A 13,429-nucleotide genomic window follows, 5' to 3' on the forward strand; every position below is an offset into this window, starting at 1 on the left:
TGTGTGTAACAGTGCAGACCTCTGATACTGTGTGTGTATATCTGTGTGCGTGTTTGTGTGTGTGTGTGTACATGTTTGTGTGTGTGTGTGTGTGTACATGTTTGTGTGTGTGTGGTACATGGTTTGTGTGTGTGTGACAGTGATACTCTGATACATGTTGTGTGTTACTGTTAGCTTCTTTGTGTGTGTGTGTGTGTGTGTGTACATGTTTGTTTGTGTGACGTGCAGACTCTGTGTGTGTGTGTATATCTGTGTGGTGTTGTGTGTGTGTGTGTGTACATGTTGTGTGTGTGTGACAGTGTATGATCTGCTGCAGTTCTGTGTGTGTGTTCTGTTTGTGTGTGTGTGTACATGTTTGTGTGTGACAGTGCACACCTCTGATACTGTGTGTGTATATCTGTGCGTGTTTGTGTGTGTGTATATTGTATGTGTGTGTATATACATGTTTGTGTGTGTAACAGTGCAGACCTCTGATACTGTGTGTGTGCGTGTTTGTGTGTGTGTGTGTGTGTGTGTGTACATGTTTGTGTGTGTGTGTGCATACATGTTTGTGTGTATGACGGCGCAGACCTGATTCTCTGTGTCTCCTCTCAGCTGAATGAGAGTGGCTACTGCACGGGCCATGAGCCTGACTCCATGGAGTTCAGCTCTCTGGGCGGCTGGGTGGCCACCAGGGCATCCGGCATGAAGAAGAACATCTACGGCAACATTGAAGACCTGGTACGTACCGTTAGAGACAGGAAAATCAGGCCTCATGAATCATTCATCCACACAGCTATGGGTTCTCTGCTGATATGCCTACACGGACTGATTTTAACAGGGCAAGGTGGTTTGGCTGCTGGGTGGCTCGTCCTGTTCAGGCACTGTTTCATAGCATTGCTGTCCCCATGGCCTGCTGTTGTATTTGGGCTGTGCCAGTGCTGTCTATGGCTATCAGTCCTGCAGGGAAGGGGGGGTCTCATCGTGCACCGGTGACCCCTGCCGGTCAGTTGGGAGCACACAAGCCCACCTGCTAAGCTGCACATGTCAGTGTGAGCAGGTTTTGTGAACGATTGGTGATAACGATTGGTGTCTGGCATCACAAACTTCAGAGCAGAGCAGGTGCTACTCCGAGCTTTCCCTAATCAGTGGAGGTTGTGCAGTGAGCGCTGAAAAATACAATTAGGTATTTCAAATTGGGCAAACTTTTTCCGTTTTTAAAAAATCACTGAGTTTGTTTCCAGTGTTTTGGAAAGTTCTGCTGTGTTCATGCAGAGCTTTCCAAACACCAGACAACACCAGAGCTCCACCCTGCATTCTGGCCACGCCCCCCAGCCCACACCTGCCCTGCTGCCTGATGATTCGCTGGCCAGGCTAACGCATCGGAATGACAGACACGGCCGTGCTCTCTCTCTCCCTGCCGGACAGGTCGTGCACATAAAGATGGTGACCCCTCGAGGAGTGATAGAGAAGAGCTGCCAGGGCCCGCGCATGTCCACGGGGCCCGATATCCACCACTTCATCATGGGCTCGGAAGGTAGGCCCCCCGCCTTCTCTCTCACGCCCGGGGAAGGGCGTGGCGCTCGTCCTGCGGTTGGCTATGCTCCACGCGCTCTTTCACCCTTCACAGGAAGTGCCACAGTGGCACTGTAAGGCCTGTAGCGTTCCGTTTCGCCATGGTAACCCTGGCTCGGCCAATGGCTGCGGCCCTACGGGTGCTCGGGGAAGCAGGCCGCAGCCGTACGCACATGCGCTGGTAATAGCTGGACGGGAAGCGGCTGCTTGCAGCCCGAGCACACGCTGCGTGTGCCGCTAACGCGCTTCATCCAGACGGTGCCTCTGTCCGGGGCTTAATAAGGAACCCAGATCAGCCTTTACTCTGCTGGGAGCTCAGCCTCTGCCTTTTATCCTCATTTTGTTGCTTTCACTGAAGCGCTGCTCTAGAGCAAAGCTGTTATCTCGGTTTCCTAACGATAGTACTCAAAAAGCTTGTATATTGACAGTCAGATCTCTGCTTTTTAACCTTAAACTTTTGTCCTTTAATACGTTTGACTCATGAAAATGTAAGGGTCTGTTTTTTTTGGCCGTCACAGACAGTTGAAAAACATCAAAATCAATGAACAGAAATTGTGTTTGCTCCGGGAAAAAGCGCTTCAGCCCTTATCTGGGCCCGAGTGCTTTATCTGAAGTATTTTCGGACTGAGGGGTCGCGGAGTTCATCGAGTCTGCGTCAGCGTCGGGCCTTCGCCGGTTCAGTGTTTGTTTGCTCTCGTAGCGTCGCTCGGGTGCACGGGCGGCCGCGTGGACTCGGACCGCGGCGGTGGCGTCACGCACACCCAGCTGAAGAAGTGCGTGACCGTTCGCGAACCCTGACTGGGCCAGCGCCAGCGCCGGTTGCAGGGTGCCGGGGCCCCGGGGTCCCAGGGCCGCGGGGTGCCAGGGTCAGCGTGTAGCGGCAGCCGCGGGGGAAGGTTTTCGGCAGGCGGCCCGTACCCGTCCCGTTGCACGGGAGTGGCTCTCGCGGTCTGTCCCGCGGCTGCAGCCTCCCTGCGCTTAGCAGCGTGCGAAATGCAGCTGTCCGTCTGTGCGGCTCAGCCAATGAACAGCTCAGCGCAAAGAAATGGCATCTGGCAGGCAGCTCGGCCATCAGAGGAGAGGAATACTAATCTCAGCTTTCCCAGAACACCAGGGGACTTTGTCACCATGGAACAGGCCTCTCAATATTATTAGCATTCAGAACTGGGAAAGTAAAAGCAATGGATTAAACGCTATTTTAAAAAAGTAATTCCTTCTCTTGATTACTGGGACCTTGTCTTTAGCTCATCAAGCCAGCTGCCTGTCTTGTTGCTACGCTGTGGTTTGAAACATTACATTTTTACACGTGGCTGTTTGTATTGTCAGCCAGTAAGGCTGTTGGCATTCAGTGGTGGCCAGACGTGCACTGCATTGGGAAATGTGCAGAACCTGCTTTGCTTTTGTTTGAGTACCTCTGGAATCTTTGTGATTATAAAATGCCCCCCCCCCCCCCACCCCACCGCTGAGGTCCCAGTAGACAGGCACTGTATGTAGCCAGGAAAGGGATATTGTGATAACATATTGAACAAGCCACTGTTGAAACAGGCCACTGCATTTTATCATGGCTTTAACGCCAGAACTTTCTTACAGAGAGCTTACAGAGAGCCTTTTGGCAGAAATTCCCTGCACCTGAATCCAGTGCCTTTTAATGTTCAGGGGCACCATTAAAATCACTCATGTTAGTTTAACCTGATTCCCAAGCTCAGAGCGATTCCCAATATGGTTAAGGGCAGCGGGCTGTCACAGGGTGATGCTGCTCACTGTTGGGCCACTAGAGGGCAGCATGGAGTGACACATTAAAGAGCTCATTAAGAGCCATCTTTGGGGTTCCGGCTAATGGAACCGGCTTTGTTGTTGTTTGTCACAAAGAAGGGCTAATATTTCTAATGACCAGGAAAGGTACCGGCGGCAGCTTTGAGATTCCGTGTCTGCGTTAGCGTGAAGCACAGGGGAATGGCTCTGAGCTGTTCAGCGAGCATATAACAAAAGCACCTTCCCCACAAAAATCGTTTCGCATTGTTCACTCGACTGGAGGCTGGTGTAGTGAACTACCGGGATGTCATAAACTTCCACTGTAAAATCAATGCTGCTAGAATGAAATTGACATTCACAAATGCTGCGGTTTCAGAAGGCTCTGTGGTGGAATAGAAACCCAGTAGCTGTTTACGATAGGGAGAATATGACATTTTATACATCTAGCGGCGTTGGGTGAAAACAGCCTGAGAGGGAAACAGCGAGCTTTTTTCAAAGCTTTTTATATGGTTATTCTATGGCTGTCGTGTAATTGATAAAGATCTGTATTGCTCAAAGCCATAATAATACATAAAACCATCAGATGTTCGCAAGATCGTTACGGAGACATCTGTGGTTTTAATGGCAGGGGAAGGCGGGGATGGAGGAGAGAGCTTATATTTTGGTCTGTTTTCTCAGAATTATGACCCGATGGCAGTTTTTATGGTGGGGGTCAGGACTGTTTACTGGATTGGTTTATGTGGCCTCTGGAAGGTGAGGCCATCATCAAAGTTCTTTACCCAGTTCAGCTTTTATTGAGCCAGTTTTCCCATGCAGTTTGTGAGTTGGGGAGCAGTAAACGCCATTCTCATTTGCATTTCCATCCAGGGAGGGGTTAAATATTGGGTAGAAATGGATCTTTTGCCACCAAAAAGTGGCTTTGAGCCTACACCTTATCGTTAAACACACATGCCACAAGCAGATGTCTTATTTATGCATCTTCATATGTGAGGGATGGTACAAACTTTTATGTGTTTCTTTAAAGGAAATTAAACTGTATGTATTGCCAGGCATCTAGAGTTAGACACAGATAGATGGACAGATAGATAGGGAGGTGGCAGATCAATAGACAGATGGAATATCTGTGGTGTGGGATTGCCTGCATAATACCTTCATAACAGGCAAAGAGTATAACGGCTGGAAGTAGACCACAGGGATATGGCACTTTTGGGACATCCCCTAACAGCACGGCTGGATGTTCATCAGGGCCAGACCTCTGAGGATACATGTCCTTATTTGGAAGGAAGCCTGGCTTCTGCTTTCCACTAATTAGTGGGGCTTTGATTTGATGCGTGATGAGGAGAATTTTAAATATTTTTGACACCTCCCCCTTGACACCTAGCATTGTTTACTATTGAAAATGCAGCAGTTTAATTACTTGAAGTGCCAGTGGCTCCAAAGAAAAACACAGTAGTCTAAAGGTGAAGTTGACCGTTGTGAGATTATGAAACGTTTATTGACACGCAGCCTGATTTGATCTGGTATGTGCCCCGTGTGAATTTACGAAGAGCATTTTCCGTAGACCGTTTCTGCTCCCTCTAACCAGAGAGAGGACCATGCTCCCAGGCAGTTGAATGTGGAACAAGAAACTCAAAGGGCGCTGTTCATAATTTTCGGGTCAGGAATCATGCTGGGGGTGCCTATATACGTCCAGGCTTTGCAGGCCTCTCCCTGTGATGTGGGTGTATCTCGTTTCTTTGTTGTATCTGTCGGTAAATCTCCCTCGGTCCCCTGCGTGCAGGCCGAAACCAGATCCCGCTGGTAAGAAGGCTGATGCAACACAAGGCACCGATTGCGGTGTCTTAAAGCATAACTTCCGTGCCCCTAGAGCACTGTTCAACGTGCCTGTTTTAAAAAAAATAATAATAATAACTTTATTGCGTTCGCCGAACTCATCATCACGGGCACTCCTCTGCGTCCTCTGTGTGCAGGAACCCTGGGCGTCGTCACGGAAGTGACGATGAAGATCCGACCCATCCCGGAATACCAGAAGTACGGATCGGTGGTCTTCCCCAGTTTCGAACAGGGAGTGGCGTGCTTGAGAGAAGTGGCGAAACAGGTTTGGCTTCCTGGGTGCATTTAACCATGCACGTGCGACACTGGACATTGTTCTCATCACACACAGAAATGCGCATTTGCACTGGCTTTCCTTATTAAGAGTACTCCACCAGCATCAAATGCACTTTTCCTTCATTGTCTCTAATGTGCGCTTCTAATGAAATCACATCAAAGAGATTTGCTTTTGCATTTCAATGATTATAACAGAGAGATCAGAGATTACCATCTCATAGTAAAATGGTTTTTACCATTGAAATTATTTTTGCTTTTGGACATCAAATTGATTTTGTGCAAATTACATAAAAGCAGAAGTATCCTCATTCCATTCAGCCAAACATTAGATATTCATAACGTGTAGGTACCACAGCCCAAGTAAATCTGAGTTCTCCGTCTTCTGTGCTTCTACGCCCCTGGCTGCCACTGATCAAGGGGTAAAGTGCGATCGCTGATCTTGTTTTCTCATTGCATAGCACTTAGCTGACTCAATTCTTTCAAACTTGTAATTGTCACAGATTAACAAATTGATGTTTGGTGAGCAAGACATTGTGTGCAATGGGAATTGTCCTGATATGCCATGGTTTTACTGTCCTACAGAAAGCTTTATCCAATTGAGTCAGATTCAGATTGATTCTGTGTCATTATGCAAAAGAAGGTGATCAGGTTGGCTTATGGTCCTCCTGGAGTGAGACTGGTCTGTAAGATCACTTTGTGGGACCTGCGCTGTGTTGTGCTGTAATCACTGCGGTCAGTTTGTTTGTTAAAAGGCCTCTAAGGCAGCTGAGGTGTGTGCACGTCAATGTCGCCAGCTTCCGCCCTCCGTTACCCTCGGCAGATCGCTTCCTGCGCCGCCATTGGATGGAGGTTTTAAGGGGGCGGGAGCTACAGAGAGGAAGTTCCAACAGCACTGCCTGATTAAAAAAGGGGGGAAAAAGTGCTGATGGCGTGAAAGGTGGGCGCTGATGAGACGGTTATTGACCTTTGCGCTGTGGACATTTATACCGTCCTGCTCATTAGCGCTGTAGAAATGAATTCAGTCCTATCCAGGCCCCTTCCTGCCAGTGGACAATTAAAGTATTGATTGAGTTTCTGTGCTTTATTAAGACAACTGCCCCACCGAGGAATCATCCCAAACTCGTTTGAGACCCTTGGGGTGACTTCATTTTTTTTTTTTGGTAGTTTGCCTCCACTGTAATTTATCTTCTGAGCATATAGGACTCCTGCCCTGGGATCCTTGATCTCAGGGGACTTATTTAGCCACAATTTGGAATTGGTACATCTCCCGGGGAATAATATGTACTTCTAACGTGTGAGCGGGCAGCCTAAGGTTTGCTCACAAGCGGGTTGTTTGCCGCTGTGCGCTCCAGCACAGCACACGGCGGAAAACCATTTTTCACAGTAAGTGGAGAGAGTGCTGAGCAGGAACTGCTTATGCCAGTGAAGGAACTCTCCCTTATGTTGGGTTTCACTGGGTTCTCACCAGGCTTTGCTCCTGCTGTAGGCCAAGGCATATTTCAGAGCAACATACCCCACGAAGGCAAACACAGAGTGTGAAAAGAGGGAAAGTTGGGTGGGAGACGGTTGAATAGGGCTCTGAACGTGTGCTTTTTCCTTCACAGAGATGTGCGCCTGCTTCCATCAGGCTGATGGACAACGAACAGTTTCAGTTTGGTAAGTCCCCTCTTCAACTCAGTATGAACACTCATGGTTAGACATGTAGATAGTCCACCTCAGTCAACAGTGATGTGAGAGGCAAAGGAAGGCGTGAGGCCTATATACTGTATCAGTCAAGAGTCACATCCAGAGGTCTTTCTTTTATTAAAGGTAATTCAGTTTGCTGAAGTATTCATTTCCCAAGAACAGAAGCATCTAATGTCAACATGAATTTTGCCAGAATTTCAGAAACACTAAACTTGTTTCTGACAATGGTCTTTTACAGATGAAAAAGCATATATGACATGAAAGGCTAAAGAGCTCATCTCATTTGGGATTTCTGTTTTTATCCCTGACCAGAAACAGAAGAGTTTTGTCTGACCGCAGAGTAGAGCTGGGAATTGAGAGGCTTCTGTCAGTCCACGCCTTTATTTTGAATTATTTTGAGCCATATCCGTGGCTCCAGTTGTTAATGTTACACGCTGGTTTTCACCCAGAGCTTATGCTTCTCATCAGTCTTCCTCCAGCCGCTCTTTAAAACATCACTGCTCTTTACTGGGTTCATGCAGTCCATTTCTCCAGCGTGTCACTGCGGTGCAACCTCTCCATCGCTCCTATACAGGAAGCATGGAGTCATACATTTGAAGAAAACTCCCCTCGCACAGGTAGTTATTCATGTCCAGGGTTCAGGAGTTAAAGGCAGAGCCGAAAAGATAAATAGGACGGTGGAGGGATGAAACGACGGGTGGGGGGAGGGCGGAGGGCTGGGAGGGACGGAGGAGGAGGGAACGTAGAGGAGTCACCGACAGGAGAGACGCCGTTTGTGGGAGTGTTCCTGCCCCACGCTTGAGAAGCACATCTGTGCGCAAGATGTACTGAGAGAGGAGAGACGAAGGCCATAAGCTGCACGTCCCTGCGAGTCCACTGCTCTCCCAGCAGAGGTTCAGACGGCTGCGGTGATGCTGAACAGACAGGCTCAGAGTTCAGAGCGCAGTCATGTGACCGCTCACTGGTCTGTGCCGGTTAGGGAATGGAGATGGGGGGGGGCTCCTGTCGGCTGCCATTTTACTTTGATGGCGGAGGAATGACATTCCTGTGTGCCACGCAGTGGCCTTACACACAAGTGTGTATGCGGTCTGTTCTTTTGTGATTGTGAGAAGCGTGTGTATGTATGTGTAGTGCTTGTGTTTGAGCGTTTGTTTGCAGGCGTGTGCGTTGACTGCATGCGTGTGGCCTGTGTCTGCGTGCGTACGTGCAAGCCTGTATAGAGTGAGTGCGAGGGTGTGTGTGTGTGTGTGTGTGTGCGCGCGTGCGCTCACATTGGCTAACTGTGTAGTTGCCTAACAGGAGAAGCAGTCTTCAGGGCGTTATTGTGTGTGGACTGCTTCTCTGAGACTCCCTCTGTGGGGCTTCTTGTGGAGCTACTGACAGTGGGGGGGTTTGGGGGGGGGGGGTTGAGATCCCTGTCAGAGCGCCTGTCGTGTCCTCAGTCATGAGCCTCGTCACCCCCTTATGGCGGCCAGGGACAGATCTCATTTCAGTCGCGGAGCCTTTGATCTCCGACGTGGGAGAACGGGGGAGGCACTGTTTAATACCACCGGAGCCTGCTGCAGATTAAGCCTCCCCCGCCCCGGCTCCGCCTCTATGGAGGGGAGGGGGAGGTCTTGTTTATCTGAAATAACGGCAGACAGTGCTGTTAAATGGATGCTGTGTTAATAGCAGGTTATGAGGGATAGTATTTACTGTACGCCTTCTGTTCCTGAAGTTAAAGCAGACTCCATTATAGTTTGATCCGTCTCTCTCGGCCCATTCATCATCTACAACGGAGCCGGGGAATCCTGCGGCAACACCCCCACCCCCTACACACACGCGCGCAAACACACACACACACCCGCACACGCACAGTATTAATATGTACACCGTAGAGCACACAAGGCATGCTGGCTGCCTGCTTTCGCTCCCCAGAGTGGCGATATTAGTTTTGATGCAATCTGTTTTCAAAGATCAGTCACCATGGTTCATATAACTCAACACAATCTGGAGCAAGGTCACAGCATTAGATGTGGCTCCCCACATCTGCCAGTGAATGGCACCTTCAGGGCAGGTTGCAACAGGTTGGCACAGATACTCGCTGATATTTAACCAGGAGGCTGCTTGTCATTAACTTTAAAAAATGTGTAAGTGCCTCATTTTTTTTTCAATACACCAATTTTTAATAGTGATTCTGAAATAGCCAAACGTTGCTTGTGGCGAATAAATAACTAAATGGCCAGTGATGTTGTCACCCAGGTCTCAGTCATTACCAGCATGTAGTGGGACCTGGTGTTTTTTTGTGAACCGGTGTATTAACTAGACTTCATCTCGCCCCGAGCCTTCCTAAGTCCTACGGGATCAGAATGCACGGCGAAAGGAATGCATTAACTACAAACGCGGCGCCTTTATTCCGCGTACCCTTGTGCGTGGAATCAAGTTTCTGGAGATCCTGTTCGCTTTGTAGACTTATGCAGATGCCGGTGGTGTTTTTTTTCTGATCACCGCTTGCTTTATTATGTTTGCTTTTAGGCTACCGTTTTATAATCGCGTCGAAGGCTTTCTATGATAGATTTAAGCCCCCTTCCCTTCCCCCCAGCACCCTTGCATATAGATGAATTGATAATAATTTCTGCGGCGAAACGAAGGTCTAGAATACAACGGAAAAATTATTTTGTCAACAGTGGAAAATTGAAGTATTTTCCATTTATTGCGGCTTTGTGATTTTTGTTTTGGATATCTTATTGAACTAATAGCCTACACGGACTCCGCAGAGGTCTCCCGGGATCTCATTAGCTCCCATATATTTCCAAGATTTTTACCGAGTTTGCACTTCTTAGCATTAAGCAGGCCACATGAAGCGACTGTTTTTGTTTTTTTTGTAATAACAGGTGAAACGCAGAGCTCGGATTTAAACTTCCTGTGTGGATTTTATTGATGGATTACCTTCGGCTGTTAATCACCGCACATCCCTGATGGATAGATTCGAGGTGTCAAGTTTAACCGTTTTTTAATGGGACAAAGTGTAAAATCATGTGCAGCGTACTGACACGCGTGTAGTACGACCATCAGGGCTGTATTGGCGCTCCCTCCTTAATAACATGGTAAAAACGACGGGAAGACACGCGGTTAATTGGGGAGAGAAGGATTTTTCTGTGCACAGATCAACTCCACGGTCTGTTGAACACGCTTTTGATAAAAGTACCCGACCTCCGGATTTCAGACTCGCCTTAATTTCCCATCGCGAGTATCATAAACAGAACTGAGCGGCTTTTGGATTTCATGTTTTTCAGACAGGACGCAATTACCTGGTACTCTTTAGTGACCCACATTGAGCTGAAAATCACAGTCTTTGGGTGCTCGTTTGCATTTTCAGCATGGTTTTCTGAACATAAAGTCGATTTTGCAATTCATTTTGGCCCATTTTTCATACACGCCTGAATGATCTGGCGGTCACTAGCAAACAAACAAAAACGTAACCATAAGCTACATATCTCATGAACAGGAACAGAGTTGAGCTTACAATGACAAAACAAAAAGGGTGGTATTTTGGTGTAAATATATATTTATAGATTTATAAATCTCAGAATCCTGCTTAGCATAACAATTTTAAACAATTAGCTTTTTAAATTTATCAAGTTGAATTACTGGTGTTCAGTAGGATTTTCGAGTAACATGGTGTTTGAGTAACATAGTCTGCATGTTGCCAGACTGCAGAGCCAAAAAAAAAAGTATATTTGGGAAACAAAGCAGCTATGTGATTGTGAGGGACGCGCGGGAATGAACGAGGTAATAAACTTTCCAAGCAGTTTGTTCCTCTTTCCGCTGCAACTGGTAAATTTCACGTGACTGTTCCCGTCTTTTCGGTTGTTGTAGGCACTTTTATCGTCCAATCAGGAATAAATCAAAATGTGCAAGTGAGGGAGACGGATATCGCCGTGTCGGCCCAACTTCCCGCCATTGATTTATTGGCGTTTTCCTTGGCAGCGACTTGCTATCTGTAGTTATTTGAATGTTGCATTTTATTTTCCTCCCATTGTTTAACACCTAAATAAATCTGACATCCTAGCACGTTTTATAAATATCTGGAGGAAACAAGCCAGAGATGGCTGATTCAAATTTAAGACTGAAAGGAATATTAGTGTGCTCATGAAATTGTACTCTGAATGGACCCGCCCTCATCGAAGAGAATTCACTTCTTTGTTTATGTCTTTGCAGGTCATGCACTGAAGCCTCAGGTTTCGTCAATATTCACATCCTTTCTGGATGGTCTGAAGAAATTCTACATTACGAAGGTACAGGTGCTGTTGTGCTAAAATCTGTACCTATATCGCTTCCTGTTGAGCTTTTGTGAGTGTACAAAGGCTGAATTTGAAATGACTTTGTCTTTCCTTCATGCTCTCCCCCCCAGTTCAAAGGGTTTGACCCCCACCGCCTGTGTGTGGCCACCCTGCTGTTTGAGGGCGATCGGGAGAGAGTCCTCCAGCACGAGAAACAAGTCTACGACATCGCAGCCAAATTTGGGTGAGAAGAAACTGTGCTGTCTGTCAGGCTTCCCTTAATGCTGGAATCACAATGCAGAACTGTCGTGCTCAAAATGAGCGATCAGACATTACCGCCAGAGAGAGATGCCCTCAGACATTACCCCCAGGGAGAGACCCTCTCGGTCATTACCGCCAGGGAGAGACCCTCTCATTTATTACCACCAAGGAGAGACCCTCTCATTTAATACCGCCAAGGAGAGACGCCCTTATACATTACCCCCAGGGAGAGACCCTCTCGGTCATTACCGCCAGGGAAAGACCCTCTCAGTCATTACCGCCAGGGAAAGACCCTCTCAGTCATTACCGCCAGGGAAAGACCCTCTCAGTCATTACCGCCAGGGAGAGACCCTCTCGGTCATTACCGCCAGGGAAAGACCCTCTCAGTCATTACCGCCAGGGAAAGACCCTCTCAGTCATTACCGCCAGGGAAAGACCCTCTCAGTCATTACCGCCAGGGAGAGACCCTCTCGGTCATTACCGCCAGGGAGAGACCCTCTCAGTCATTACCGCCAGGGAGAGACCCTCTCGGTCATTACCGCCAGGGAGAGACCCTCTCGGTCATTACCGCCAGGGAAAGACCCTCTCGGTCATTACTGCCAGGGAGAGACCCTCTCAGACATTACCCCCAGGGAGAGACCCTCTCGGTCATTACCGCCAGGGAGAGACCCTCTCGGTCATTACCGCCAGGGAGAGACCCTCTCAGACATTACCCCCAGGGAGAGACCCTCTCAGTCATTACCCCCAGGGAGAGACCCTCTCGGTCATTACCGCCAGGGAGAGACCCTCTCATTTATTACCCCCAGGGAGAGACTCACTTATTATAGCCAGGGAGAGACACACCAGGGGGAGACACACCAGGGAGAGACACGCCCAGTACAGCCAGGGAGAGACACAAGAGGGAGAGATGCTCATTACAGCCAGGGCATGAACACACTGGTGGGAACAGTGGCAGTGCTTCCATGCTGAATTCCTCCACACGTCGTCGGGCTTGTTCAGGCACGTTTAGCAGTGCAGTTTCAAAGGCAGGTATGGATGATAAAGGAAGGGCCTCACAGGCCTGTGCCGAGGTCTGACCCGAGAGCAGCGTGCCCGCCTGACACTGCGCAGAGCTGTGGGATCAAAGCGTGTGTGAGAGAGGGGAGCCCCAGGGCGCTGGAAGTGTTGGGGTCAGGAAGTGCAGGGAGAGGGGCATCTGCGTTTGCTCACTCACTGCCCTCCACCACTGTGGGCAATTTCTTTAAAACATTTTTTTTAATGTCTGGGCTCTAGTCTAGTCTGTGGTTATAATATGATGGTCTGTTTTTAAAAATCTGGTGATGTTACCGATGTTCACTGCCAATTGTTACTGCTCCCTGGACTTTGTGTTGACTCTCACTTACACAGATTACATCATATGTCCTGGCGTGCGTGAACTATTGCAGCGGCTCAAACGCAGAACGAGACTTTGGGTTTAGCGTTTAGTGATTTGAGTCTCTTTTCAAACCCGTCTTTGCTTTTTGAGTTGGGTGATTTATTGGCTTGTCTTTGTGAGGGATATTTCCTTTAGAAGGGGCGGGTGGGGGAGGGGGGGGGGCAGCGAATCAGTGGAGCGGTTCTCAGCGCGACGCTCATGACGTGCTTTAGGTGGCGAATGAGCCCAGGGGCGCGGAAGCTTCTGCGCGGCCCGGCCGTGACGGACGCCCCGGAGGCTCCCGGATCGACGGGCGCGGCCTGGCTGACGGGCGGGGCCTGACAGCGCACAGCTGTCCGCCCGGCCGTGAAAGGGGCCGTTAAACATTAACCTGGTTATCTGCTTCCAGGGG

The 13,429-nt window shown here is 48.7% G+C and overlaps 1 protein-coding gene across 1 annotated transcript in view; it reads left to right on the top strand.

Moving 5' to 3' along the window:
• Window positions 1-13,429, top strand: part of agps (alkylglycerone phosphate synthase) — a 49,968-nt gene that overhangs the window by 19,606 nt on the left and 16,933 nt on the right. Inside the window, exons 9-15 of the mRNA XM_064327282.1 lie at window positions 595-720; window positions 1,408-1,516; window positions 5,277-5,404; window positions 7,020-7,071; window positions 11,302-11,378; window positions 11,495-11,607; window positions 13,427-13,429. The exon at window positions 13,427-13,429 is cut by the window's right edge and continues 67 nt beyond it. Coding sequence (XP_064183352.1) covers window positions 595-720; window positions 1,408-1,516; window positions 5,277-5,404; window positions 7,020-7,071; window positions 11,302-11,378; window positions 11,495-11,607; window positions 13,427-13,429 — 608 coding nt within the window. The remainder of the gene's footprint in view (window positions 1-594; window positions 721-1,407; window positions 1,517-5,276; window positions 5,405-7,019; window positions 7,072-11,301; window positions 11,379-11,494; window positions 11,608-13,426) is intronic.

This window comes from Anguilla rostrata, chromosome 3 (assembly GCF_018555375.3).
Source record: "Anguilla rostrata isolate EN2019 chromosome 3, ASM1855537v3, whole genome shotgun sequence".
Lineage (NCBI taxonomy): Eukaryota > Metazoa > Chordata > Actinopteri > Anguilliformes > Anguillidae > Anguilla > Anguilla rostrata.